The sequence below is a fragment of the Plasmodium vivax genome, chromosome 14, assembly GCF_000002415.2.
Source record: "Plasmodium vivax chromosome 14, whole genome shotgun sequence".
Taxonomy (NCBI): domain Eukaryota; phylum Apicomplexa; class Aconoidasida; order Haemosporida; family Plasmodiidae; genus Plasmodium; species Plasmodium vivax.
This window is the reverse complement of record NC_009919.1, coordinates 268,352-296,277: the sequence shown is the minus strand read 5'-3', so window position 1 is coordinate 296,277 and position 27,926 is coordinate 268,352. Positions and strand designations below refer to the sequence as shown.

General features: G+C 41.6%; 5 protein-coding genes across 5 annotated transcripts, besides 13 other annotated features; 2 read left to right on the top strand and 3 right to left on the bottom strand.

Moving 5' to 3' along the window:
• Positions 1-219: 219 nt before the first annotated feature.
• PVX_122100 (hypothetical protein, conserved) lies at positions 220-10,898 on the top strand (the record flags this gene model as incomplete). Its single annotated transcript, XM_001616933.1, has 4 exons — positions 220-2,844; positions 3,034-5,293; positions 5,465-10,545; positions 10,731-10,898. 4 exons carry the CDS (start codon positions 220-222, stop codon positions 10,896-10,898), a joined length of 10,134 nt encoding a protein of 3,377 aa, XP_001616983.1.
• Positions 3,540-3,582: a microsatellite.
• Positions 5,402-5,452: a microsatellite.
• Positions 6,186-6,266: a microsatellite.
• Positions 6,884-6,913: a microsatellite.
• Positions 9,926-10,041: a microsatellite.
• A 508-nt stretch (positions 10,899-11,406) lies between the features above and the next one.
• On the bottom strand, positions 11,407-12,758 carry PVX_122095 (hypothetical protein, conserved; the record flags this gene model as incomplete). Its single annotated transcript, XM_001616932.1, has 1 exon — positions 11,407-12,758. Exon 1 carries the CDS (start codon positions 12,415-12,417, stop codon positions 11,407-11,409), a length of 1,011 nt encoding a protein of 336 aa, XP_001616982.1. The 5' UTR covers positions 12,418-12,758.
• Positions 11,685-11,709: a microsatellite.
• Positions 12,759-13,316: 558 nt separating the features above from the next.
• Positions 13,317-14,991, top strand: PVX_122090 (hypothetical protein, conserved; the record flags this gene model as incomplete). Its single annotated transcript, XM_001616931.1, has 1 exon — positions 13,317-14,991. The coding sequence occupies exon 1, from the start codon at positions 13,672-13,674 to the stop codon at positions 14,989-14,991; it is 1,320 nt and encodes a 439-aa protein (XP_001616981.1). The 5' UTR covers positions 13,317-13,671.
• Positions 14,176-14,248: a microsatellite.
• Positions 14,535-14,637: a microsatellite.
• A 915-nt stretch (positions 14,992-15,906) lies between the features above and the next one.
• PVX_122085 (hypothetical protein, conserved) lies at positions 15,907-20,082 on the bottom strand (the record flags this gene model as incomplete). The annotated part of the gene is made up of 1 exon (XM_001616930.1): positions 15,907-20,082. One exon carries the CDS (start codon positions 20,080-20,082, stop codon positions 15,907-15,909), a length of 4,176 nt encoding a protein of 1,391 aa, XP_001616980.1.
• Positions 18,076-18,247: a microsatellite.
• A 715-nt stretch (positions 20,083-20,797) lies between the features above and the next one.
• Positions 20,798-20,823: a microsatellite.
• A 444-nt stretch (positions 20,824-21,267) lies between these two features.
• On the bottom strand, positions 21,268-23,844 carry PVX_122080 (DNA-directed RNA polymerase II 13.3 kDa polypeptide, putative; the record flags this gene model as incomplete). The annotated part of the gene is made up of 4 exons (XM_001616929.1): positions 22,362-23,844; positions 21,822-21,908; positions 21,501-21,672; positions 21,268-21,318 (listed from the first exon to the last, which is right to left on the bottom strand). Exons 1-4 carry the CDS (start codon positions 22,430-22,432, stop codon positions 21,268-21,270), a joined length of 381 nt encoding a protein of 126 aa, XP_001616979.1. The 5' UTR covers positions 22,433-23,844.
• Positions 21,306-21,325: a microsatellite.
• Positions 23,461-23,501: a microsatellite.
• Positions 23,845-25,459: 1,615 nt separating the features above from the next.
• Positions 25,460-25,479: a microsatellite.
• Between the last annotated feature and the right edge of the window lie 2,447 nt (positions 25,480-27,926).

The following is a 27,926-nucleotide window of genomic DNA, read 5'->3' as shown; positions in this document are numbered from 1 at the left end:
TTGTGAGCTCCTCCCCCAGTGTTCGTTCTCTACTGGAGCATTATTTTAAGTGCATTTTTCGAAATATATTCTGTGGAGCCTTTTTCTGCCCCACTTCGCGTAAGGAGGAGCCCCTTTCCAATCGCTGACTCCGCTGACCCCGCTAACCCCGCTGACTCCTCCGGGGTGCCTTGCGAAATCAGGGGATCCGCCTGTGTGTTCTGAATATTGGGCGCGAAGATGGACAGCGAAAACGAGAACGAGCAGGGGCAGGAACATGCGCACGAGCAGGTGAAGAACATGGAGGAGGTGCACGAATTTGTGTTTTTCCAAAAGGAGAAGGTAAAGAGGGAGCATATAGAGCTAGTTAAGAATAACATCGAGGATATATTGAACGGGGGTAATGAGGAGCTGTTTAGGTTGCTTAATTTGCTGTTCTTCACGAAGGATGCCAATTATGTAAAGAACAATTTGTGCATATGCCTGCACCAGTTATCCAGAACACTTAGCGAAATAAATGTAGAGGATACCAAAAAGAAGGTTTTTAAATATATTTTGAAAAAGTTAGAATACGGCAAATACAGCCATTTCGATAGAGCCCTTTTTTGTAAGAAGTTTTTATCCTTCTGTTCAGCTTACGAAGATATATCATCCGAATTGAGGAATGTAAAAAGCTTCCATGACGTATTTGTGAATTGTTTATCATTTTTAGATAGCCTCTTCTACAGTAATGATAAGCTGAGCGAAACGAGTCGCAAATTTCGTATGCTAAAGAAGGGGGCCATCAAAAAGTTGATGATCATTTTTGGCAACATATGTAACGTAAGTAAGAGTGAAAAGGGGGAAGAGAAAGAAGGGAAGAAGGCCAATCTATTGAAGGGAGAGGAAGAAATCGATTACATACTAAATGTGTACGCGAAGGAGAAACATTTTTTCTACCTAATTGTAGAATCATTTGGTCTATTTTTATGTAAAAATAGCGAAAAAATCATTTTTGATAGAAAAAAATATATAGACAGATTTACCAACAATTTTCTTAACCTTTTAAATTCGAACAAAGAAAATTTCCTAAAAATTAATAGATCATTTAAGTACATTTTTCAAAATGGAAAGGATGACAAAATATTCCAGAGCATCCTCAATCATATTCATAGGTATGATGAAGTGGCACTAATCAATGCCTCTCCTTTTTATTACTACTGTGAAATGTACACCAAGGAGCACTTTTACACTCTATTAGAGATAATAATAAATATAAAGAAAAACAAAAATGCAAAGAACTGTGACATTCTCTATTTTATTCTGTTTTATAAATTTCACATAAATAATGAGAATGACTCCGTTTTAAAAATGCTAATCGAGAGAAACCAAAAGTTAAATATTGTAAAATTCGATGAGAAGATCACTTTTTTAAAAACCGCCACGTATTTACTTTCAACCAATAGAAGCAAAGAAATAAAGGACATTATTCTGGCCAACAAAAATCTGATAACGAACTATCTGAAAAATGATTTAAATGAAGATGTCAAATTGGAATGTCTAACGTTTTTGCGAAGTTTCGCGAGTATTCTAAAAAATGATAAAGATGTGTATAAAACGTTTGCACCACTAGTTTTAGAAATTTTAGAAAAATATGGAAAGAACAACGACAAGTTTTTGCACTACTGTTTGTTGTTCTTCATCGATTTGGTGGATGCCATCGAGGTTAATGAAAAGCTCCTTTCCACTTTTAAGGCCCACGTGAACTTTTGCCTGACGAAGCAGATTTTAAAGTACATTTACGGGGTCAACTTGTTCTTGCTTCTCTACATGAAGAGTAAGCACGCCGCCGGGGGGGTTGCCACTAACAGCGGCACGAAGAACCACAATAGCAATTCCATTAACAACCACATTAACGAAGTTTTGGGGAAAAGCTTGTACAGCCAAAGCGAGCTTTTCTACCTGTACGATATAAATGAGTTGAAAAAAATCCCCCCCAACAAATTCTTCTTTTACGTTTATTCGCTTGTGCTCCTTCTGCACTTCCTGCTGGAGGAGGACAAGAAGACGCTATCAGAGTATGTGAACGAGATGGCGGAAGATTTCCCCACTTTTATTCACTTTGACCAGTTGGCCAAGTCGCACGTACTGCCCGTACTACTGGGGGAGAAGAACGCCGAGGAGGAAAAGAAAAAAAAGACTCCTGCAAATGCGCTACTAGACAGTAAGAAGGAAGGACTGAAAAAAGATAGCCCAAAAAATAAGAGGGACAATATGCATATGTTGGCCCTTCTCACCGTGCTGTGCATGTTGCACTATTTGGAAGAAAAAAAATTCGACAAAACAGAGTATAAAAAAAAAAATGAGAAAAAATTTCACACCTATTTGTTGAGCTTAAAAAGGGGAGGAATTATTAACGAACAGAATTGTGAGTACCAAAGTTATGTGGACGACTTTGACATGCTGCTTGACATTTTGCTCATGCAGAAGGAGGTGTGCCAAGTGCTGCTTCACTCCTTCTATGTGTATCTCTACCTATATTGGAACAGTGGCCCCCGCTTTAGGTACGATAATGGGTACGTTCTGAGGCGGTTTCTATTCATCCTTTTGTCCTATGTGGCCAAAATTGAACTGGACCAAAAGGAAAGGAACAACTGCTACTTTCTCTTGTTGCTGTGCTTATGCCACCCGTGCATATTTTACAAAAATTTGAGGAGCTCCGTAAGTAGGAGAAGGATGAAGAGGTATATATGTGGCAGAATATTGAGCCACGTTAATCTAGATGCGGTTATAGCTTTTATCGTGAAGGGCTCCGATTACTACAACAGTGAGTTGCACAAGAGCGCCTGCTTACATCTGATTGAGATGTTTTACATTTTGGAAATTGTACCCTCGTGGGAGAAGAGGAAAATTGCAAAGGGGGGCCAGATGGGGGAAGCAAGTGCGTCCATTTTGACCAATCGGTCAGATAGCACAATTTTGGGAGATGCACTCGATAGGGAGAAGAAAAGAAAAAACAAAAAGGTAAAATTCGCCTTTAGTGATGCATCGAACTGTGCGAAAAATCATTCAGAGGAGGGGAACACCGATGATGGAAGGAACTTGGTAAGCTTACACGATGTGGAAGTTAAAAGGAAGCTAACTGCTTTTACGAGCAAACTGATCGACATGCTAGATGATAGCAGCGTACAAAATGTGAAAGAAGACGAAATTGAAATTTGCAAATGCCCGTTTAACTCGCTCTACGTGGACAAGAATGTGTACCAGCCAACCATCGTCGTAGAAAGCAAAAATGTGAAGCGAAATAGGCACCTGTTCTCCATGTATGATGAGGAAACTGCGGAAATGATCATGGAGGAGGAGCTGAACAAGAGCAAAAATGCTACCACCAGTAGTACCAGCCCAGCGAAGGATAAAAAAGGAAATAAAAGCAAAGGGCTAACGAAGGAAGACCTAGAAATGGAGGAAATAAAGAAGCAAAACGAGATAAGAATAAAAGTGCACGAAATAGTGGAGCGAAATAAATACATCCTACAGTGTATTAAAAAAATGAGTTACATTGACGACATTTACGATACGAAGTATGTAAATCTGTTTATTAAAAAAATTATGGCCTTTTTGAAAAACGATCTGACCAGCAGATATTCACAGGCCTATTTGAATAAAATAATTCAAAACATGATAAGCACAAAATTGTTAACGTGCAGAAATAAAATTACGAGATGTTTGTACAAAATAAGTAAGTATAACAAAGCAGACGGGTCAGCTCTCATCATTTTCAGCTCCTTCAATATGAATGAAAAGATATCCTACGTGCTGACGTTATTTTTATTCCCCATAGTGCTGCACAGCATTAACATAATAAATGATAAGGACGTAACTCTCAACATTTTGAAGACGCTGGAAATTCTCCTCCACTCAAAAACTAAAATTAATGATGAAGATGCACTCAAGTGTTTACAAATTTCGTTTGAAAAGTACCCCGATTTGGACGTAGAATTGGAGTCCTTCCTTGATAACTTCAATTCGTATTTGCTAAGTGAAAAAAATGTGAAGGTGCTCCTCGAACTTTGCATAACTCAGAATGAAAAACGCAGGAACGTTATCATAAAATCGCTGTACAAATTTGTGAGAAATGAAGATTCCAATGGAGATACAAACCTATTTGACTCCATTTTTAAGAACGAATTTATACACCTGTATATGAATATTTTCCAGAATGATTACAACGCGGAGACGCAAATGTGCTGCCAAGAAATGATTCGCATTTTGGGGATTGCTCCCGTCGCAGATCAGTACAAGCTAATAGATTTGCTGCAGAAAGAGTGCAGCGATTTTCAAAATATGATTTGCAAAACCATTGTGGGGTCGACGAATAGGAAAAAAACGAAGGAACTACTACTGCAGCTGACCTCCAAGTATATAACGTTTAAGGAGTATGGGAAAATAGGAATATTAAAAACGATGGAAGAGCTGGCCAAGGAACATTTTGTCATCCTCATCGACGATGTAGAATTTATTTTAAATTTTCTCCTAGGTTTATGTTTAGAAGAAAAAAGCGACATTTCGAAAATTAAAGAGTTCGTCCTTATGAGCGGTTCCTCTGTTATTAACTCGTATAATGAGTATTTGCTTAGGAGTAGAAGGAAGGCCACCAAAAAGAAGGGCAACAAAAAAGGCCCAAAGGGTGGAACGGGCAAAAACGCCAAGGGGAAGAAGAAATCCCCCAGTGGAAAACACCAGTTGGACGAATCTGAAGAGGAAAACTATGCACAGGAAGAGGACGATTTGGGGTATTACTCCTCAGACGCCTCTGCATCATCCACGGAGGTCAGCAGCAGGGAGAACTCGAAAAATGAAAACAAAGAGTTGGAAGAAGCCTTCCAGAGGATTTACAAAGTCCTGAACAAATATCGAGACAACAAAAAGAGCAACAACAAAAGTGTGGTCGACTTGGTCGTTGTGATGTTTTACGGGTGCTTAGGAGCCAACTTGAAAAAGGAATCCCTTGAGCTGTTAAACAAGCTGATAGAACAGATTCTGCACAAAGACACGGACAATTTTACCCAGATAGAGATAAGCGGTATAATCCCTAAGTTTATAGAAAATTTAAAAAGCGATAGGGAAGACCTCGATGAGGAGTACGATGATGAGGAGCTTGACGAGTTCGATCAGATGAACCCCAACATGGCATGGTCGGTAGTTAGCAGGATGAACAGCGCGAATAGGAAGAAAACAGTCACGTTTTACATCGACGGGCAGGTGCACAGCTCTCCTAAGGGGGCAAAAGGGGGAGCATCCGCCGTAGCAGCTGCGGTAGCAGCTGAGGGAGGTGGTGACAAAAAGGGTGGAGGCGTACCCCCACCTGGTGAAGGGAAAGAAGGCGAACGTGAGCCGCAACCCGGGGGAGGGAAAAAGGGAAAGAAGAAGAGCAAGGGGGACAAAGCAAACAACAACATTAGCAGTGGCAGTGGCGGTAACGCCCTTAGCTGCAGTGCCCGCGCAGATGGACTGATTTACCTGGAAAACTACGACGTAGGCATATTGGTGGAAAAAATATTCTCCATTATTCAAACGCACAAGGATTTGAAAGTGAGAAAAGGGTGCTGCCTACTCCTAGGAAGTGTCATAAAGGCACACGGCATGCACATACTGAAAAGGTTCAACATTTTGGGCAAAATAAACTGCAACATATATTCAGAAGATGTAATTAAGAGGCAGAGTTTTTACCTCACCTATGGATATTTATTCAAAGTGTTGAAGATAAAATTCGAGCCGTACATTTTAAAAAACTTCAAATTGTTGCTAGAGTGCTACAAGGATAACGTAAACAATATAAAGGTCCTTGGGATAAGTGTCATTGAAGAAATTCTGAATGATTTGGGTCAGTACGGATTGAAGAAAATTTTACCCTTTATAATTTTTAGCTTAAAAAATTCCAGCATAAGAAATAAAGACGTAGTATCCTATTTGGACACCCTGCATTTGATCATTTCAAAGTTTGACATCGTCTGCTATGTGGACAATCAGACGCTGGCGAATTTGGTGAATTTACTGTGCGAGTTGGTCTCCGAAACGAATTCCAAAGTGAGGGAAATATGCATAAGGATTTTTAACAAGCTGGAAAAAATGATACAAAATAGTGAAATGAAGAATATAAGTAGGCAGCTTTTGTTATGTATTTACTCCCCAAATGATAACCATTTGTGCGATTTTTTGGACATTTTTTCTGCCAGTTCATTTGAGTACAAAATTGATAACATTTCGCTGTGCCTACTGTTCCCAGTTATTAAGAAAGGAATAAATAACATCCGATTGGATCTGAAGAAGAAAGCTTTGCAAATTTTATATTTCCTAATTTATCTGGTGAGTGATCAGTCCTTGTTCATTATCTACTACGATAGCATATTCAAAATTTTAATCGTTCTTTTGAATGATGCCATTCCAGAGATAAGATTTCTGACGGCCAAATCGGTTGGAAATATTTGCTACTTCTTAGATGTGAATAAGAAGCTGTACTACATTCAGTACATTTTTAACATCCTCATTAACACCGAATCGTCGGTGGAGAAGAGCGGCGTCTCTTTATGCCTGTCGTCCATCCTGGCCAAGTGCTCAGAGACCATTGCTGAGAGTTTTATTTCTACTGTTGTGCGTCTCATCGATGTGAAGAAATACATCGAGCTGAAGAATAGGCATGGGAAGAAAGTGAAGCAAAGGGAGGCGAAGATGATTAAAGGTGGGAAGAAAGTAGGCAAGAAGGGAGGCAAGAGGAGGGGCTCTGGAAAAGGCTCCAAATTGAGAGCAAAAGGCAAAGCCGCAATTGAGTTCTCCGATGAGGAGGAGGACGACGAGGAGGATGGGGTGCAGTTCGTTGATAGCGACACGGAAGGGGAGGAAGACGCTGACTACGAGGAGGTTGACGATGAGGAGGAGGATGACGATGAGGAGGCGGATGACGATGAGGAGGCGGATGACGATGAGGAGGCGGATGGCGATGAGGAGGCGGACGACGAGGAAGACGAAGCGGATGATGAGGAGGACGAGGACGATGAGGGAGACGAGGGCGACCGCGACGACCAGAGCAGCGCGGGCGAAATATACACCCGCTCGGACGAGAGCGAAGACGAGTTTGAAGCGGACGAAGAGGGTAGGCCATCCAGGGGGAGAAGCTACTACGATGAGGAGGAAGAGGAGGAGGAAGAAGACGAAGACGAGGAGGAAGACGACGAAGGGGACGACTCGCTCACCGAGGAAGAAAGCGATAGTGATGACGACCTGTTGAGCAAAAATGCTGAAAAGAAGTCGACCTACTTGAGCGGACTGTACTTAATAGAAAAGAACGAAGAGGATGACTACCGCATCCAGATAGATGACGATTTGGCAAATTGGAACCTGATGTATGATAAGAAAATTATAAAAAATGAAAACTCGAAGGAGGGACTAATTGGCTTCTTCATATACATCCCGGAGTGTGCCCCAAGATATACAGAAAAATTTTTAAAAAAAATATTGCAAAAGTTGTTGCTCTGCCTTAACGACGCAAGTGAGAAAATAAGGGACATCGCCCTGAGGTCATGCAAGGTGCTGATAGGTATATTCTCCAAAAATAACACGTCGCTCATTTTGAAGTTTATAGAAAATAAGATATATAATAGTTATTGGCGAATTAGAAAGGACACTGTACTCTTGCTCAATGTACTGATTGAAAAAAATATAGAAATTAATAAGGAAGAAAAGGACATAGAAACTTTGAACCTGTTGCACGAGAGGTTTTACTTCATGTTGTCCCTCATATGCATAATGAGAAATGACAAGAATGTAAATGTGAGGCAAACCGCCTATAGTATTTATAAGAACTACGTAAATAAGAGAATACTGCAGGAAATGTGGCCCATACTGCTAAAAAAGATCACGCAGAATTTATCATCCAGGAGTACTTCTAAGCAAGTGATCAGCGCGTCAGCTTTGAGCGATTTAGTTTTCAAGACGGACTCGAATAATTTGGAAAGCATATTAGAAAATATGGTGAACGAGTTTAAGACGACCAAGTATACCTCCATCAGGAAGGGAATTTCTCTCGGATTTTGTGAAATTTTTTCCAAAAATAAGTACCACCATTTGGTTGTTGCTCATGTGCATAACATCATTTATATGATTAAAGAATTGGCGAATCACAAGAACACAGGAGATATAATAAAATTACTCTCCTTTTTGCTAAAAAATATTGACCAAGTTGTTTTGAAGGGCATCATTAACGACTTTGTAAATGACGTTCTGATTGCCAGTGAAAATAGGAATAGCCTGAAAAGGTTCACCTCCAAGCAGTATATCAGTTTTAAGAGCATTAAAATATTTCTGAATGTGCACACAGAATTGGTCATTGATCTTATTGTGGATAAGGCCTTGGTACCTCCATACAGCGCTGCGAAGATGAAGCTGTTGTCCTACGTTTCGTACGCCAAGTTGAGCAGCTACTCTGTGCTGTTTAAAAAACTTGTGCACATTTTCATCAATTTGATAGTGCGCGGATTGGGGGAGTTTAGGAGCCACGGCTTTGACATGAAAAACTACGCCGCGGTTGCGTCGTACAGCATGGGTGAGGACGATCAGGGGGGCTGGAAGAAGGAGGCCGCTGCTCCTACGGAGGAGTTAAAAGTGGGCAAGTCGGACGGGGAAGAGGTGGAGGAAGAAGCGGGTGAGGAGGCGGATGAGGAGGAGGAAGAAGACGAAGATGAGGAGGAAGAGGAGGAAGAAGAGGAGGAAGACCTGGACGGCATTGACGAACCCGAAGCGGAAGAGGACAATGGAGCCTTCCAAACGGATATGAAAATACCAGACATTATAATCTCCCTTAAGTGCTTCCTAAAAAATATAAGCGACAGAAATGTGGACACACTGACGGAGATCCTCTTTGCGGAGTTGCGAAAAAACGACAGCTCGGAAGATTTGTCCTACGCCAGTTTGGAAAAATGGGAAGACGAGGAAAATCCCTCAGATGGGAACACCGCGCAGGGAGACAACACAGACTTGAACTGCACGTATAATTACGCCAAAATTTGCAGTGCAGGCAAATTAGCCGAACTGAAAAAATTCGAAAGCACAAAGAGAAGTGGCAAAGTGAGGGAAATCATTCTCTCCATTTTTAAGTACCTCCTGGATATCATAAACGAAAGGGACATCTCAGCACTGGGTAATGACTCCCCAGCAGTGAACCCTTCAAATGTGACAGATTTGAGTGGCAGCCGTAATAAGGGCAAAACGCGAAGAAACAAACGGGCGCACATACTAAACTCGTATAGAATAATTAGTTACATCAGCATGATGTCGAAATATGCCCTAATAGATATCAACAAGAAGGTGCTGGAAATCGCGTCCATCATATATGTGTACCTAATTGAGGTGATAAAAGTGCTGGATAGTAACTGCGCCTATGTGGAGACCTTCCACGATGTTATAAACAAGTACAGCAGTGATAGCAATTTTGTTCAAGTGCCAGATGGGAAATACGAAATTGTGGGGTTAAATATGAGCAAGAAATTGTTCGCCTCCCTGGTAGGCATGTGCACGCATGTAATATTGCTCTCAACAAATCCGAATGTAAAAATTAAAGCAATCGACATCGTAAGGATGATATTTTTATATACCAGTAAGGAGGTGTCCAGCCCCCAAATTTTGAAGGTATCTGGAATTTTAATAAGAGTATTAACCAATAAATATATTGAGCAAGCCAAAATTTACATCTTCTCAACGTTCGAAGTGCTAATTAGGAAGGGCAGCAATTTTATTCGACCCCTGATTCCGCAACTGCAAACGTGTATAATAAAATCGCTGAGTAATGAAAAATTGAAAAACCAAATTATCCACATTTTGAATATCATTTCGGAGAAGAAACTCTCCAGGGTGGATTTGCTGATCAACGATTTGCTGAACAATATTAATATACAGACAAATCCGCAGCAGTCCATAACGATTTTTATGATTTTGTCGAACATTTTGAGCAGTCCAGATGTTAATATAAAAAATATTTTGAACAAAATTATGAACTCGGTCAAGTCAAATTTTGTGCATAGCAATTGGAACATATCCTTTTACGCGTGCAAAATTTATGTGTTGTTAATATTTTTCCACCTGCCAAATAAGAAGCAGTACTTGGAGACCATCCTTGTGCCGGAAAAAGCGGCGATCGATTTTAGCACCTACTATTTTATGCTACACATGAGTGAAATAAGCAATTTTTATGAAATCCTGAAGAGGGAAAATATGGCCGAGTGTTTTAAGCAGGTGTATGAACATATGTTAAAGGATGAGATTAACAGTTTGCAGAACATTTCCTACCAGATATTTTTTAACCTGTCCAAGCACGATGACGAGTGTGTATCCTTTGTGTATGGCCTGCTTCCCTACTTGAAGCTCCCCCCCATGACAGTAATTTCGGTGGAAATTCACCGGTACTATTTCAAGGGCCTGCGGAACATGTTTAAAAGGTGCCCCGGCATTTACAAGGAAAGCGAGCCCAACTTTTTGCTCGTCTTGGACAACCTCCTCCTGGCCCTCTCCAACACAGTTCAGGTGTTTAAGTCACTGGTAGGGAATGGGCGTGATGGGGTTTGCAGGGAATGCGCGTTATGCGTTTTGTAGGAAATACGCGTGATGCGCTTATGTGTGCCTATCCAGGGGCACCCCTTAGCCCTGCGGAGAGAAATAAATCACCCGGTCACCCCTTCCCACCGCCGCCATTTTAATTTGCCCCCCTTTCGCCACTTCTACAGGGAGAAAGCTGCGCAAAGCACGTCCTCGAAATAAACGACGAAGATCAACATAAAGCCAAAATGGACTTCTTAAAAGACAACCTGGAAGGGACAAAATATAATTTACTGCTTGAACAGGTAAGTCGACTTATGGCGAAGAAGCACAGCATAAAATCGGACTCGGAGTAGCCCAGCCGTTTAGTGGCATGTAATAACGTAGGTATGAAGATTTTGTAAATTTATGCCCCTTCATTTTTATGCCCTATGGAAAGTACCAAGGGTGTGCTTGTATGGGTCCCTTTTCGAGGAGCTCCTAAGAAGAAGCCTCCTCACACCTTGCTCGAAAAGTGGGCCCGGCTGACGCAAAAACGTGGCGACTTAACCTACCGCCCGTTCAGAACTTCTGAACAACTTTTTTGCACTCTAAATTTAAGTATGACTTATAATTCACAAACGGGTTTTTAAAGCATCGTTTTGAATGCCCATTTTGGGAAACGAAAAGGGGGAAGTAAAGGGGGAAAAACATGCCTACGTCTTCCCCCAATTAGAGGGTTTTACATAAAGGTGACACGTTTCCTGGTTGGCTTCTCTACACCTCGCGCGTTAGCCCAGTGGGGGATAAAAGGGCGCTATTTCTCTAAGGAGAAACAAGCAGGGAGTGGGCCCCCCCAAGGGTGCAGTCCCCACCGCAAGAACATCACTTAAGGTGTATGCGCCCACTGCGTATCCGATTTCGCTGCGAAACGAATTGGAAGTTTTTAAAAAGCTTGTAGCGGCGACACATGACGGCTAAATTGTAGGCCTCAAGATAGTCATTATTTTGAATTTTAAAAATTTGAAATTTTCTTATGCCCGCCTCGTTATAGACGCAAATGTAAGCATGTTCAGAGGAGTCGTAAAAGACGCCCCTATATCCGCTTTTATTTTTATCAGGTACAATTTTTACATTTCTTGCCAAATTGTGATCATATTTTGCACTCAAATTGCTGCTGTCATTGATGTTAAGGGGGGGTTTGTTAGCTTTTTGTTCCCTGCCGATTTGTTTACTATACCTTTTGCTGTACTGCTTGGACAGAATTATAGCTTTGTTCCTCGCTGACTCGAAGTTTCTTTTTTTTTTGCAGCTGAAACTTCGAAAGACTTGAATGCCCTGTTTGTAATAATAAACTAGGAACCTTTTCAAAACGTTATCGTATACTATATTTTTTCTGCTATTTTGGATTAGCCCAATTCTTTGTCTTCTCTTTTTCTTGGGATAAAAAAATTCCAGCCTTTTCCCTGCACAGGTATTTATAACTCTTTCATCTTTTCTTTTTTTCCTTCTTTTCAATCCTCCACTTCTTCCACTGAAAAATTTCTTATCTTCGCAGAAGAATGAGTTTCCTCCTTTTGGCCTAAGTTCGCAAGTGCTGCCAACGATGTAGCTCATTCTTCTGTATTGGTGAGTGCCATTTGTGGAGCCTTTCTCCTGCTTGGGAAGGAGAAGCGTGTGGTTTGAAAATTCCTGAGGTGAGGAACTGTTCTGCCTTTCTTCACCCCCATTTGGATTAGCACAGGTCTGTTTTATTTTAAATCGTGAAATGCTTCCAATGGGGTTGTTTAGAAGGCTCCCTTCCGTTGGCAGTAAGCCTCTGTTACGCCTGCATAGTAGGTTCCCCCAGAAGATATGTGTAATCTCCTTAGTGTAGAAGTAGTACCTGGGAGTCATTTTTTCTTTTTTCCCCTCATCTGTGTTTTCATTTTTTGTGAGTACTTTTATTATGGGGGTGAAAAGGGACCACGCTGCTAATTTTTCCCATTTTAGCTGGTACACTTGGTAGATATTTGCGCGCAGGTTTAGTGCCTCCCTCGGTTGGAGGATTAACCCTCGGGCTGCGTGCGTGCAGGTGGGTAGGCAGATGTACTGGCCATAGGGGGGTGGCTTGTGCGCGCTGTGACTACTAAGCGACTGCCATTGCCATTGCTTTTCCTGTCGCTGGAATGTTCTCTTTCTTTTTCCCCTTTTTTTCCATCGCCAAATCGCGAACGGGTTTGCCACACCGTATGCACAATTTTCATTTGCGTGTAGGCAGGAAGCGGCTATTCGCGCACTCGTTGAGAGAATATAGTTCCCCCCTTTGCGAGCCCCCTTTTTGCGTTTGAAAGAGGGTCACAAATTAGTGGTTGCTTATTTATTTTTTCTTTTTTTTTTACCCCTCTGTGTGAAGAAGCACCTCGCCGCTTATCTGGAGAACACCGCCAATCCGCTTTGAAAACGTAAGAACTTTTTTACTGACAAAGTTAAGCAGTGTTCCAGTGGCGCGGCGCATACCGCTACGCGAGTTGTTATAAGGGAAAACAATTTCGCAGAGAAGATAACTCCCCTCCGTTCCGAATATATGCCTGCTGAAGCACCTACTGATGAGATAGTACTTTACAGCTGCTGAAATGTGTACTCGGTGTTTTTTCGCCTCAGAGCGCACTGCATGTCTGGGGTTAATAGCAGCATAGGTTCCCTGCGTGGCACATTAACAAGGGTGTGCGTGGATATGATGGGCTGAAGGGAACCTCCGCTTTGTTTTCCCCTTTTCGTACGATCGCGAGCTCTTCTTTGTCACATTCGCCGCTGTACCGCTTCTCCGCTCCGTGTTTAATCACCCCAGTGGGAGGCCAAAGGGGGGGAAGTAAACATTTTCCTACGATAAACATGCGAAGAGATGCTCAAGAAGGGGTCGTTTAGACAAAGCCATTTTTACGAGGAAAAGGACCCAACAGCAGCACCTTTTCTTCAGAGCAGGGAGAAATTAAGCGGGGGTGAACATGAGCAGTGACGTTTTAGCATCGAGAAAGAGATACCCGCATGTGTACGCACCGATGTACAGCATCGCGTATGCAACTGCTTTGTAGTTTGGGCCTCCCTCCCAGCGAGGATAAGGCGTGTAACACCAGGGGGGACAAAAAATGAACATTCAGCGACGTTAGAATGAGATTTCCACTCATTACCTTTAACATTGTACTTACAATTTTGACCCAACTTATGAAAAACCTCGGAATAGCCTTTTTGCATACATGTGGAGCAAATAAGGTCGCAGAAAAGGCGTTCCACCAAAGGGGATCTAAAAGAAGATTTCATTTTTTAACCACACAGAGTAGGTTTAAGGAGGGGTCCAAATTATTTATGACAAAAAAATTCAAGTACAAATATAAAAACTCCCTGGAAAGGAGGATACGAAAGGGAAGAATAAGAAATGAAATAAATCAAAAGTTAAAAAAAAAACATAGTGCCTACATAATGATAACTGAAAAGTTAAGCAAATTAGATCCGGAGCAGAAGTACTTTAAGTACGATAAAAATATATTAAAGGAATATGAAAATATTAAAAATATTTACAAAAATAGAAAGTTGGGACGTAAATTTAACCAGTTTGATTATTGGTATTCGTCTAAGAAGAAAGAGGCCAGGTATAATTATAGTAGGCATGTAAATTTCACCATCACGGAGAATAAGTTTAATTTTAAAAATGTCTTTTCGTATTTTCACATACTAGAGGTTGTGCATGAAAAATTTAAAAACAACGCTTTTTACATTAACGGGCTGCAGTCATTTATTAATAAGTACTACGACCCGGTCACTCAGAAACGGATTAAGTACTACGACAAAATTAGGGAGCAACTAGAGATGAGAAAGAAAAATGGGGGGAAAAAAAGTGAAGCGGCCGATCAAAAGGAGGGGGCTTCTGTGGATGATGGAGCTTCAGGGGAGTTAAAACAGAGTTGTGCACCGCCCTCGAGTGACTCATCAGAAGAGGGGGTCAAAGATGGTCAGCCTTTTCAAGAGGGTACACTAAAAAGTGAAGACAAAACGGAGTGCACCAAGGTGCAAGCGGAAAAGGACACTTCCACACTGAAAAAGGACACTTCCACATCGAAAAGGGACGATTTCACACCGAAAAAGGACACTTCCACACCGAAAAAGGAATTCTTCGAGATGATCCAAAAGAACCTGAGCGAATTTGAATATTCAAATGAAGTAAGCGAAGATTCGTCGTTTAAACTTTTCGGTTCGCCTACAAGTTGCCTTCTAAAGAAAAATGGCCCAATCGCCTATGACATAAAGAACCCCTTCATGAAATCGAAGATGTCCTCAAAGAGGAGGAGGTTCAAGGAGAGGAAGCTCTTCGACATTATCAACTTTAAGTGCAAGAATAAACAGGAACGGCTAATGCAAACCGCGGTGCGGAAATTAGCCAAGAGGAAAATGAAGGATGAGAAGTACATTTTGGACCCAATGGAGCCTGCCTAATGGGCGGGTGAGCATCTCACGTGGGTGAAGCTGCTAATCTGGAGAGGATTATCCCTTTTTTTTGTAACAGCGCGCACGGTTCGCGGTGGCGCGAATGCTTTTGAAGCTTTTTCGTGAGCGTCTTTTAGCGGTTGGTCGAATGGCCAGCTTGGGAAGTCAGCCCGCAACTGGTTACACATTTATTATACTATTATATTATTATATTATTTTCCTTCCTGTATTCACCATTTGTTGCTTTTTCATGTCGCGTTTTTTTGTACATGCGGGGATAGCCAGGTGGCAAGCGTGTCAAGTGGGGGGGCATGCCTTCTCAGCAGCGCTAACACACCAGTTTGCAATTTGCAATATGCAATTTGCAATTTGCAGAGCATAATTGCATCCAATTTTTCTTTATTTTTTTTGAGTCAAACTAAGCCCCGGGGACTGTTTCTTTTCTATGAAGAATAGCGGCCACGTGGTGCGCACGTAACGCGTAAGGATTTACCAACGTACCTACGTGCGTGTTTAAAATGGGATGGTGCAATGCGTCTCCCCTGTTGCATTAGAAAAACGGGAAAACGACAACGGTTTGGGCACTCCTTTCAGATTCGCCGCTGTTTGGGCGAGCAGAATAGTAGAGTTGCTTAAAAGAAACAAAAACGACGCGGAGGCGTAAAACGTTTAATTCGAATTGCACTAAAGGTTTTCCTCGAAGGGGAGGCTTTATAATTCGGCACGGAGGAGCCATCCAGGGGGTAAATAGCAAAACATGCGTGATTTAGCGGGTGAGGAAAAAAAAAAAAGAAACACCGAGGAATGGACAGAAAAATGCACAACGTGGTCATGTGCCTATTTGTAAACGTGCTGCTTTAACTTTGGAAGGGGCACTCCCCAGAACTTTCGTTTCACCCCCCTTCCCATCGCTGCCGCCCCTCCTCAGTTCTCCTTCAGCTCGGAGAAGAAACTCTCCAAGGTGTTCTTTTTCTTAATTTGCGTGGTTTTTTTCTCCTGCGAGAAGAGGTTGTCGACACTTTGATTTTTGGTCACACCCGTAAAGAATTTATCGAGGAACCCACTTTCCTTTTTCTCCTTATGTTCGACTTGCGTCTTCGCAGCGTTGACGTACTGCTGATTCGTTTGCTTAACGTCCGGTAGGTTTTTCTTCTCATCCTCGGACAGGTGCTGATTATTGTGGTAGTACTTTTCGTATATTTCTTTCCGTTTCTGTTCGTCGTCTTTATAATCTTCATCGTAATGTAAATTTTCTTCAAAATTTTTGTAGCTTTCGTCTTTTATTTGTCTTTTTAAATATTCGTTTGTAATTTCGCTGTGCAGGGTGCTGTATTCGTCATCCACAAGGCTTATGGAGAGCATCATATTTTTAATATTTTTGAATAACCTAGACGTTTTGACAGCTAGTTTTTGATTCTTCTTATCATTTTTGAGTATAGCAAACATTCGCATGATCCATTTATCGTATAACTTGTTTAGCGATTTTAGGGTATCACTTGCACTTTTATTTTTACCATCATTCATGTAGTCATAGTGTATGTTAGCAAATAACTGTTTGCAGAAAAGGTCGACTCGAGAGCGCAATTCGTCGTACTGCTCCCAAGGTAGGGAAGTAAATTCGCTACTGCTGGAATCGTTGTCTAGGGAGAGGTTCGGATTAGTTTGTATCAATTTAACAAATCGTTCATACTTAATGAGGTTGCATTCGTTCGAGAGGATGTACTTCTTCTCCACGTTGTAACCTAAGCAGCTTTCTATCTTGTTCGACCTAGGCTCTATTTCATTTTTATATAATTTGATAACGGAGATTTGCTCAAAATTGTCAAAATAGAGAGGGTAGTAGGTGCATTCACTGTAGGAAAGGAGATCATCATCTGGGTTGTCACCATTCGGGTTGGGTTCATTTTCATCGTTTTCATCTTCATCTTGCTGCGCGTCAGTAGCGGTGTTTTTGTTACCACCTTTCATGTTGCCATGCATCTGTTTTGCGCTATGGATGGCAGCCCTCCTCTCCGTGGGTTCCACTTTGTTCAAATTGTTAAAGTCGAAAACGGGGACCCAATCATACACAATATGGTTGGTGCTGCTCTTAAAAAGAGGGTATAAACCGTATATGAAATTGGAGGTATCCCTAACGTATGGAATGCCAAAATTGGACATGTTAACCCAATTCAAGTAATGACATGAGGGGAGAGACAAAACGTCATCATAAAGTACTGTTATGTGGTACGTATTATACTTGTTCGTTTTCAAGTTGGTAAAATTTTCATTAATTTTGTAGAGCGTACAATTATACACATTGTTTATGTTATACGTGGAGACGCCTTCAAAAATGTACTGGCAAGTGATCACAAAGAGGAGGTAGTCATATGCACAGATAGCCACGGGTAACCCCTTCAAGAGAAAAGTGTTAATTATATACCCATATGTAGAATAGATTCTTAGAAAGTTACTAGATGTGACAATGGCGACGAAGTTATTTCCGTTGGCTACTCCTTTGATGAACTCATCATTTGGTAAGTACTTGTTCCAAATGACATTATCCCTCAAATTGTGAAAACATAATATGCTGTTAATTTTCGAGAAAGATTTTTCATACGGGTTGGATGCTAAAGCGAATCCGTAGGCACTTAACGATGCTGCCGTTACGTTGTAAATATCTGTGATTTTTTTCTTCCCCACATCTTCCCCTCTGAAAAGGTATACATAGATGTAGGTTTTGTTTCCCTCTTTTTTCTTTGTTATATGTCCTATATCATTCCAGAACATGCACCACTGGTCGTTTATATTTTCTGGTTCTTCGCATAGCCCTGGGCAGAGCACAATAAAATCGTCATGATTAATTTTTGTGTAGCCACTAATCTGCTTTTGCAGCAAATCTACCTCCTTTTTTAGCTCTCTCAGTTGGTCAAATTTGTCCTTAACGTAGGTGTTAAAGCCCGTTACGCTTTTCTGCTCATCTTCATTATCGAACAGATAATTGCTGTCTTCAAAAAGTGGGTCTCCATTCTGCCCCCCTTTACTGCTATTCCGTATGACATCTCTATTTTTGTTTATAAAATCTTGCAAATTGTACTCCTTCGGGTTGTACTCATTGTCCTCTTCAACCCGGTTGGCGTGTCTCCTTTTGCCATGCGAAATGCGTTTTTCATTTTCGTCGCTATTGTACTGGTAGTCGCTGTCCTTGTCTGCCTTCCTACCTTCGTAGTACTCATCCTGCTTGTCCTCCCTCTTGCTCTGCTCATCTGCATGTGAATCTGCGTGTGCGTGTGCATCTCGATCCCGCGCAACTTTCTTATGCGACATGTTGATAAATGCATCTTTGCTTTCCTCATCGTCATCGGTGAATATTTTCTTTTTCCTCTTTTTTACATTGTTCAAATGAAGGTACAGGTCGCCCGAATACGAATCGCTATTCCTTCGCTTATCGTTGCTCCCTGTGCGTAACTCGCTGCTCATTTTACTTCGCTCATTTGGAAAGGTGGACGTGCTCTTCACGCTGAGCTTTTTCTTCCTCTCCACGTGGTAGTTATTGTTATCTTTCAAAATGTCAGCAATGTTGTTTACGTTCTGCTTCACATGAATTGGTTTTCCAGCAGTGGAGTTCTCCCAGTTGGACCCCTCATTTTGGTGTTCTTCTTCAGCGCTACTTGCCTCCTTTTCTGAATCGTTCCACTCGATTTTTTGCAAAATTTTCTTCCCCAGCAGTTTTACATTGGCTAGGTGCTTCTCCTGGGCTAGCATAGACATATGCAGATGGTCATTATAGTAGGACAGGTCAAAATGGGAAATCAAGTACTCGCTCTTAAATTTGTAGAGGCAGTACTCCAGTTCGAATTCCCACACGCAGAAGAGGCAATCGGCGCAACTTAGCGTAGTCAGTAAAATTACATTATCCGAAATGGTGATAAACTTGGTGGCGTTAATAAAAGACTCGTGAATTTCTTCGCCTGAAAATTCGTACACCTTGTAGTTGTATATGGTTAGGTACCGCACGGCCTTTTTCCCACACAGGGAGATGCAGTGGTTTTTGGGATGCCAGTCGCAATTCAGGATATTTTTGTAGTTCTTCGAAAGGTCGAAGATGTTCTTCACCTCCACGCAGTTGTTGGGGGTGGCGTCGTTGGCGGTGCTCCCATTGTTACCGCTAACGCCGCTCCCCCCAGCGTCGTTCACTCCACTGCCGGTCACCCCACTCGACTCGTGTGCCCCGCCCTCTGCCCTCGCATCCCCCTTGCCGTCCATACAGAGGTCCTTCTTCGAAAGGTCATATATGTACATACTGCTGTGGTTGAAGACGGCCATATTTTGATAGTTCGTGCTCAGGCAGAAATTATACGCATACTCATGCGTGGGCAGCTTAACAGAACTCAGGTACCTATCCTTATACAAAATTAAGGTGTAGTCCCTGTACAGAATTAGGCAGTTCAAATTGTTATTAATTGCGAACATTTCAATTTTAACAATGTCGCATACTTTTCTATATATTAATTTTTCGTAAATAAACTCCTTGTTAGCTTCGTCTTCTGAGAAGATACACACATTTCCGTGTTCAAAGGCGATGCACACGTGGTTTGTTGCACCCTTGGAGGTGTTCCCCTTCTTGCCGGGGTTATCCGATAACGTATTGTTCGCGCTGTGCGATTCTCCGGTAGTTGTTGCATCCCCATTGGGGAGGTTATCACTATGGGGGTAGGGGGCACCATTACACGAATCGCCATTGTGGGGGTCACCCTCATGTGCGTTCTGCGAGGTTGCATTTTCTGCAGGTGTGTTGCCTCCCTTGTCGGTGTGGTCCCTTTTCCCTTCTGTAGCTATGCCACTATCGTTATCGAACGGGGGGATGTCCGTTCCTCCCAAACGGGCTTCACTAATTCGCAGGGGGCACTTTAACTTTACGTTATTCGAAATGTGCACAATTTTTTCATTTTTATTTATATAATCGACGCCGTATATGGCAATATTTTGTGCGCGAACCACCTTTTTGATTTCCTCGTAGGTGTAAAATTTTATTTTGTTTCCGCTGACGAGAAGCAGTTTGTTGTCGTAGTGTCTCAGGATGAGAGCGCTGTTGATGTCTGTGAAGAATAAGTCTTTCATTTTGGGGGTTGTTTTTTCGAGGCTCCTTCGGGACTACGTCTGCTTCGGCGCACAAAAGGGTAGGAGCAGCTGTCGAAGTGCAGTAGCTATAAAAATGGGTGTCCCTTGGGGGGGGGAAATTCGATCTGGTGATGGGATCAAATTGGTTTTTCCAAGTTGCCACTGTATAGCGGCCACTACATCGTAGCCCTCGAGCTGATTCACATGTACGGGGCCTCCCCTGGGTGGCTCAACAAGTCCCGTCCCCACAGCACATGTGCTAAGGCATGCTGTGGAGTTTTTTTCCTTTCGAGCAATTTCCCCCTCTGCGTAAACGTCATCCAAATTTTTTAGCACACTTTGGAGTTTACAAACAATACAGCTATGATTGCATTTCCGGGAATTTCACAAAAGCATCTTTTAATGCTTGCTTCGCACAAGCAGGGGAACTTTTTACATTTATTTTTAAGCAAATTAACAGATCAAAAAATTGGAATGAGTTGGTTAATTCGGTGGATTGAAAAAAAAAAAAAAAAAAAATATATACATACGTACGGTTATATGTATACAAATGTGCAGTGCATGTGCTAGCGAAACAAAAACTCAAGTGCAGGGGAAGCACAGTAAAGCCCCTGCACAATTGTGTACATAAGTTTCGCTCATGCGACGATGATGTGTGGCTTTAGCGCATGCCAGCTGCTTCCCTTGCACAGGTAAGAAAAAATCAAAAAAAATAAATCATAAAATGAAAAATAAAAAAGATTACATCTTCTGTTCGCAAAAGTGCAGAATGCGCGCAAAGGTTTGCATACACATGCTCCTGCGCGCGTACGAACAGCTGATTGGTTATCCCCCGGAAGAGCAGCACTATGAGGTGTGTATGATACTCTTTTTAAAAACAAACATGGCGTAGCTTAAAAAATTTTAGCAAAAGAGTTAAAAAAATTATGAGGGAACGGGATTGTACGGGGGTGGGGTGTGTAGAACAAGAAATTTTCACACAAATAGAACGCCAGCGTTTGAGCATATTTGTATGTGTACGCGCCTACACGCACGCTCGCATATGGGTTGATGCGTATACATATGTACAACACGCAACGTGGCTTCAAGAAGGGGGGTAAAAAAAAAAAAAAATTGTGCTGCGTAAGCATAATCCAAATTATCAAAAAGGAATAGCGTAAGAAACTCCATAAAGAATTACCAACATCACTCGTCTGCGTAATACACACTTTTGTCCTTGTATCGTTGGACCTTTTTCTAAGGGATGGGGGAAAAAAAAAAGTGTGAGTGGGGACAATGTAAAGCTATTAAAATGGTACAAAAGAGAGTTCAAACGGAGAAAAAAAAAACTGCTTATATCTTTCCTTTCTGCTTATATATGTTTGAAGGGTCTTTACTTAGGACCTTTTTTTTTTTTTCTTTCCATTTATCGTGATTACCTTAAACGTTTCCCTCAGCTGGGACACATCGGACAGCAAACTGTTCACATTATCTGAAAGCAACTTAACCCCCGCATAGCCCTTCGGCTTGATGGTTATTTCGATGGTGTTTTGCAGAGGATGCGGTTGTCTATATGCTGCGAACGTGACCTTGGGGTCTTGGCAAAGTGCCCTGATGGGGGGAAGAAAAAGGCGATTATCAGGCAGGAATGGCTTCTCTCCGTCGTGCGTGGAGACACAACGCAGATGCGATAAATACACACACGAAAGGGGCACACAATGTGCGCGGCTGGATGTCCCCCCTTTCTGAACGTATCATACTGCTTTATCAAATTCCCTATGGTGTGGTCCTCCAGTTTTATGGTAAATATATTGCAATCGCCCTTCTCCGATATTTCGCAACTGACTCTGCCGAAATTTGAAATGTAAGGGGTGGGGACGATGAGCAGTTTTTATTTTATTTTTTTTCTTTTGGAAGGTACTACATGAAAGTTGTTCGCGCGGTGGGAATCACATTTAGGTGCTCATGCGAGCGATTAAGTTTGTGGTCATTAGCACGATCATGTAAACGAGCTCAGAATGACGGTCTCAATTTCTCTCCTTGGCAAGCCTCCCAATTTGAAAGTCGAAAAGCGGGGGGTAGCACTTCGATGGGGACCATTCAAAGCGAAGCAGTAACGATCAACATGGTTATGTAGCGTAAGCTTAAACCATTTCGTTAAGAGGACAGTTTTCCAAACGCTCTGCGCAGAACACATTTTCGTGCTGCTTCCCCTCTTTTGTTGAGTCGTTTGCTTCTACACCGCACTCTCTCCACACTTTGATCAACATATGCGCATCTCACTTCGTTCTTTCGATTACTTTTTTTCTCCGGGCGCCAGCACAAGCAGGTCGATGTTTTCTGGCTTATTCGATAAGGTTGGGACAGACATTTTTGAGATTCTTTTGTGTTAAGGATTCGCTCGACTAAGATGAAGACTGCGGGTGGAAACTCTACCAGTAGAATTAAATCCACCTCATTATTGATCGTTCCTTTTTCTTTTTTTTTTTTTCCCTTAACTTGCGAAGAGAAGTAATGTCACGATTATTCTTCCTTCTCTTCGAGGGGATGTTTCACTCAAATTTGCGCAGGAGAAATGTTCGGATCAGTTGTTGCAAAAGGGACGAAAGTAAAATGTACATACGTATGTAAATGTATAAATATTCGCTAATAGCTTAGCATAAATTGTGAGAAAGGAAGTAATTTCTTTTCACGTTAATGTAAAATTGTAATGCTTTTACGCTATTACGGCAGTTTTATTGTGGGTGGGGAAAAAAAAAGAGCGCTTTTTTCAGCGTTGGTAAACAGGGAAGGAACGGCAAACTTTTCAAATTAACGATGTAAAAAGTGGGTTGGGAAAATTCCCAGGAGCATATTTATTTTTATAACAAAATGTAGCGGCAATATGGAATTTTTTTTTTTTTTCCTTTCATTTTGAAGGGCATACAAATTGTGAAGCACAAAAAGGGATGCGCTGAAGCGGCGATCTTCACCACGCAGCGAAGTTGTCATTTTTTCCAAACTGTGCGTGCGCTTAAGGACATTTATATATACATATATATGCTTCCATTATGCGAACGGAAGAGCAGTTTTCACCTTCCCCCTCTTCTGCGTTGGAAAATTTTGTGGATGTTAAGTGAACATGTTTTTTCCCGCACGCATAAGTTGTATGCGCAAAAATGTAAGCAAGATGGAGGCGCTTAGTGTTCCTGAACATTTCATGAAGGTACAGCAAAGGGCGAAAAATGGGGAAATGAATAAGCAGAAAGGGAACCAGCAAGTGCTTATGGAAAATCGCCAGCTACGTAATTTTAACACGAATGGAGTTTTTAATAGGGCGGAAAGGTGTTCCACATGTGGATGACGCATGCCGATGTATGAAAATTTCTCGTTTCCTCTCAGAAGAAGACACAAAAAGGTTCATAAGAAATATATAGGCTGTTGAAATGCCCCTATTGGGGGAGTGAAAATTTTGTTGTATTGTCCTTTTTTCTCAACAGTGTGAAAGCAAACATATGGCAGGGAAAAGGAAACGGGGAAAAAAGAAAGGCGTTATTCATTTTTACGAAATAGTTGGTTTTCCTTTTTTTTAAAATTTTATTTTTTGTCCATGTGCTTTATTTTCAGAAGGAGCGATTGTGTAAAAATGTATTGTACTCTTTTTAAGGAAATTATTTTTTATTCATTTTGGTAAAGTATTTTCCTTCCAATGTGTTTATTCTTCACTACTTTTGTGATGGCCCACAAAGGGCGGTTTAAAGGTGCCATTTATTCGATCGCGCTTTTGCACAAAAATTTCCCCCCTCAGTATTGCATCAAATGTGTTTGTAAACGGCCCTTTTAAGAGGAAGCAACGGTAGGCATTTTTATCATCATTTTTCTCGTTCATGAAGAATGAAAAATTGCGTGGGAAACTAAGGAGCGATGAACACACTGGTGAACGCAGCGGTGAATACACTGGTGCGGTTTTCACTACGCCACTCGCGCGATAAATACCACGCATGTGCGCGTAGCAGATACAAATAAATATGTATATGTATATATATACGTATATATGTATATAATGCGTACCTGTGCGCGTCCTTTGGCAAAATCGTTGCACAGACATTTCGGCGAGCGGCTCTCACACGTTCGCGAAACCCTTTGCGTTTCCCCCCCCTGTATATATATTACTTCACGAGGGGAAACATAAACTGCGAAATTTTTTGAAAACATTGTGCCGCCACGCAAAGGGAGATCTGCTTGTGTGTACACCTTTTACGGGCGCCCCTTTATGAGGCACGTAGGGCATAACTTGTTTCACGTGCAATGTTTCCACTGCGAGATTGACCTCACCTCGGCAGCATTGCGAATGTGCAAATGTACAGGTGAACACATACATGCATACGTATGGCCAAGCACGCGTGTTCGTGCTCACCTACACATGCAGGAATATTCGTATTCGCGAGTGATTTCCTCGAGGGGGAATGCCCTCCCCAGACAAGAGCAGTCCAAACTTTTTACGCGCTCGTGGGGAGGTAATTACAGCCTTTGAGCATAAGAACATTTATATTTATACACTTATTTGTGTTTAATTTTTCTGTACGTTTTTATGCGCGTGGGCTGTGCATGCAAATGTACATGCAGACGCTTCGCGTGTTATGGAGTGGTACCTTCAACTTGTATATACTTTGAAAATTTGCGCAAACTGCAGAAATTTTCGCAAATTGCACAAATTTTAAGAGTTCCCATTTTTACGCATACCACGAATATTTGATAAGAAGAAATGGTTGCGTAAAAATTGAGAAGAAAAAAAAAGATACATTAAGTATAGACTTAAACAGTTCGATTTAGCAGCAAATTCTTCTCCAGTGGAGTTTTTTTTTTTTTTTGTTTTTCTAAGGCGATGTTAAGAATTAAAAATGCTTTACGTTTTTACGATTTTGTTGCATTCCCATTCGTTTATTAAAAATTAGGGTTTTATTTTAACTTATTTAATTTTTTATTTGTCCTATGTAACATTCGTCTAAGTAGTGCAAATCTAGCAAATTTTTTTTTTTTTTTTTTCCGCAAAAGTTCGTACCGTTTGTGAACAATTATGTGTTTTTTTTTTGTCCCATTAAGTGTACAATCTGCAGAAAGGGGATGCCCTTGTTTACATTTTGGATGGAAACCCCCATTTGACTTAACAACTGAAGAGCAGCACAAAACACAGTAAAACTAAATAGATTGAAAGAGGACGAAGTAGCTGTACATATCTCACAGGAGTGAAGAACAGTAAGGGAATAAAAATACTGCCCAGTTGGGGGCAGCTCTATAAAGGTCCCTTCATTTGGTTGAAGGGCACATGGGAGCAATGCACGGAGGAAGGCTCTTCAGACAGTTATAGTTCCGTCGAGGCATCACCCCCCAATTGGACTTATATGCACTGTGGGCGCTATAACAAGGGGGTCAAGCGAAATAAAGGATCCTACAAAGGTGCATGTTGCATGTTTGTCCGTATATCCACCAACTGTAAGTATATTCTGAAGGTCGCTTGTGAAAAAAGGGGCGCCACGAAGTTGTACGCTTTGTTAACCTTGCCGTTTCACTGTGTGCGTTCCCCTTCTTGGGTTAACAAAACTCACGCTTTGGAATATAGCCAAGTAAGAACCCGTATGGAAGTTGCCCGGGTGCTTATGTACGCAAGGGTAGATGCAAACGAGGGCCACCACTTCCTTGCAGCTTGATTATTTATATTTTTGCAAAAAGGGGGTGGAAAAAAAAAAAGAAAAATAACTTCGCTAACTGGCGAAGTTACTGCCAAGCGAACTGCTAAACCGGGGGAGCTACCCTCCAAGGGGGAAAAAAAGGCAAACACGGGAAGACCAAGCAAAGGCACAAAATGAAGAACCTCACACATAAGCACAAGAAAGAGGGAGAAAACATCATCCTAAAGTTAGAGGACAATACATTAATGGAAAAACTGGAGTACCCGCTAGTACCGAAATATTTTTTACTAAACGAGGACAAGCATAAGGATGTCTACTGCATGTTGAAGAAAACGAATTCTAAGAAGAGCGAAAAGGAGCTCATAAATGGGGAGAAAGAGAAGAAATTACTCAAAAAGAGACAAGGCGAAAGCGAAAATTATGATGGGATACACAGTTTGGCTTCAAATCATAACAGTGGCGTGTGCAAATTGGGATCCCCGGATTATTTCCCCAGTTGTCATTACATAAGTGAAGAAAGGAATGCTTCTCACCGGGGGGGCAGCAAAGAGGGGGATGCAAAAAACGTGCTAGGTAGGAAGAAGGACCAAAATGACATTAACCAGTCAGGCGAACAGAAATATAAGTTGGCGAACCGAAACGCTGTTCATCTTACTGCGAATGGTAAAAGCGTGGGGAGAACAAAAAATGACAACACACATTTTAGGAAGGAAAATTTTGTACGTCTGTTGAGAAATTCTTCTAAAAAGATCCTATGTTCAGCTGAAAAAGTAAAAATTTTTAAAAACTTATTTTTGAAAATAAAAAGGAAGGATGAAAATTTTGTTTGCGCTCCAAAAGGGGGAGCAGACAGCCTGGGGAAAAGTGTAACAGGCGAATGTACCCCACCTGAGGGGTGTGTCATCTGCCCAAGGGGGGAAGAAGCGGCGGAGGAAAGGGCGAAAGAACACAGAAGAGACGAAAGCAAAATGTTCACGATCTCTGGTACAGCCAAGTTAAACGGAAAAGGAAGAAGCTCCGGAAGAAGGAACGGCGAAGCGTTTAGAGAAGACTCCCCCCAAAATAACAGAACGAAAAAGGAAGAAAACAACCTAAAGGGTAATACTGATATGGTGACAAATGAGAAAGGGGAACAAAAATACATTTTAGAAAATTCCCTAAATGATGACACGAAAAAAATGTATCCTGTAAAGTATGAGGATGAAAGTAAAGGCACAAATTTTTTGGAGAAAATTTTAAAAGAAAAAAAAAACAGAATGGATAACCTTCTCCTTTTAAACATGGCAAGAGATAGATCATTCAAGCCAAAGGAAATAACAAAACTGAGCAGGCTGAAAAGGGCTAGCGATGCCATCTCGTATGCCGACAAGTTTCCCAAACAGTTGTTGCAGCCAAGTGGTGATGGAGCCACCCTTGAGTATTGCTCATCAGATATGAACATACAACAGTGTAGTGTCAGTGGGTACGAGAGGATAATCTCTTCAGAGGGTAAATCGAAAGTTGCGCCCAATCGTAGAAATGAAAAGCAGCTGGGAGATGTTATAAGGAAGAAAAATGCCAACTTCATTTTGTGCAAAAATTCGATGAAGGCAGATAAAGTGGACAAAATAAAGGTAAAGGGGTTGCACCTCTCCGGTAGCAATAAAAAAATAATTGCACCATTTGTGCGTAGAAGGACGAAGAAAGGGAAGAAGGAAATTGCCAAAACGGTGGAAGGTGGGAAGAAGAGTCGGAAGGACCACACAGTGAGAGATGAACATCGTGTGGGCAAAATTATGAAATACCATGAAAAGTGCCAAGTGGGCGTGGAACAAAGTGGAGGACTCAACCATGTTAAGGACCACCTCGCACAGAATACTCAGATGGGGAAGACATGGGCTCTCTGTGTGCAGCAGAACAAAAGTGATGATCCCCAGGAGGTTGTTGCCAAGGTGAAGGTATCTAATGAAGAGCACCAAGGTAAAGTCAGACATACCATCGCTAACGTTGCAGAATTACAGAAAAGTGACCCAGTCTCAGTTGAGCACACAAATTGTGGGTATCAGTCTGACCCAGTTTGTAAAAACGTTAGTGATAAAATGGGGAAGAAAGGGGAGGATACTTTTCACTTCTTGTGCGAACAAAATGGGAAGACAAACGGGGGGATAGCGCCACCCCGAGGGGGAATAAAAGTAAAGGAGATAAACCCCACGAAGA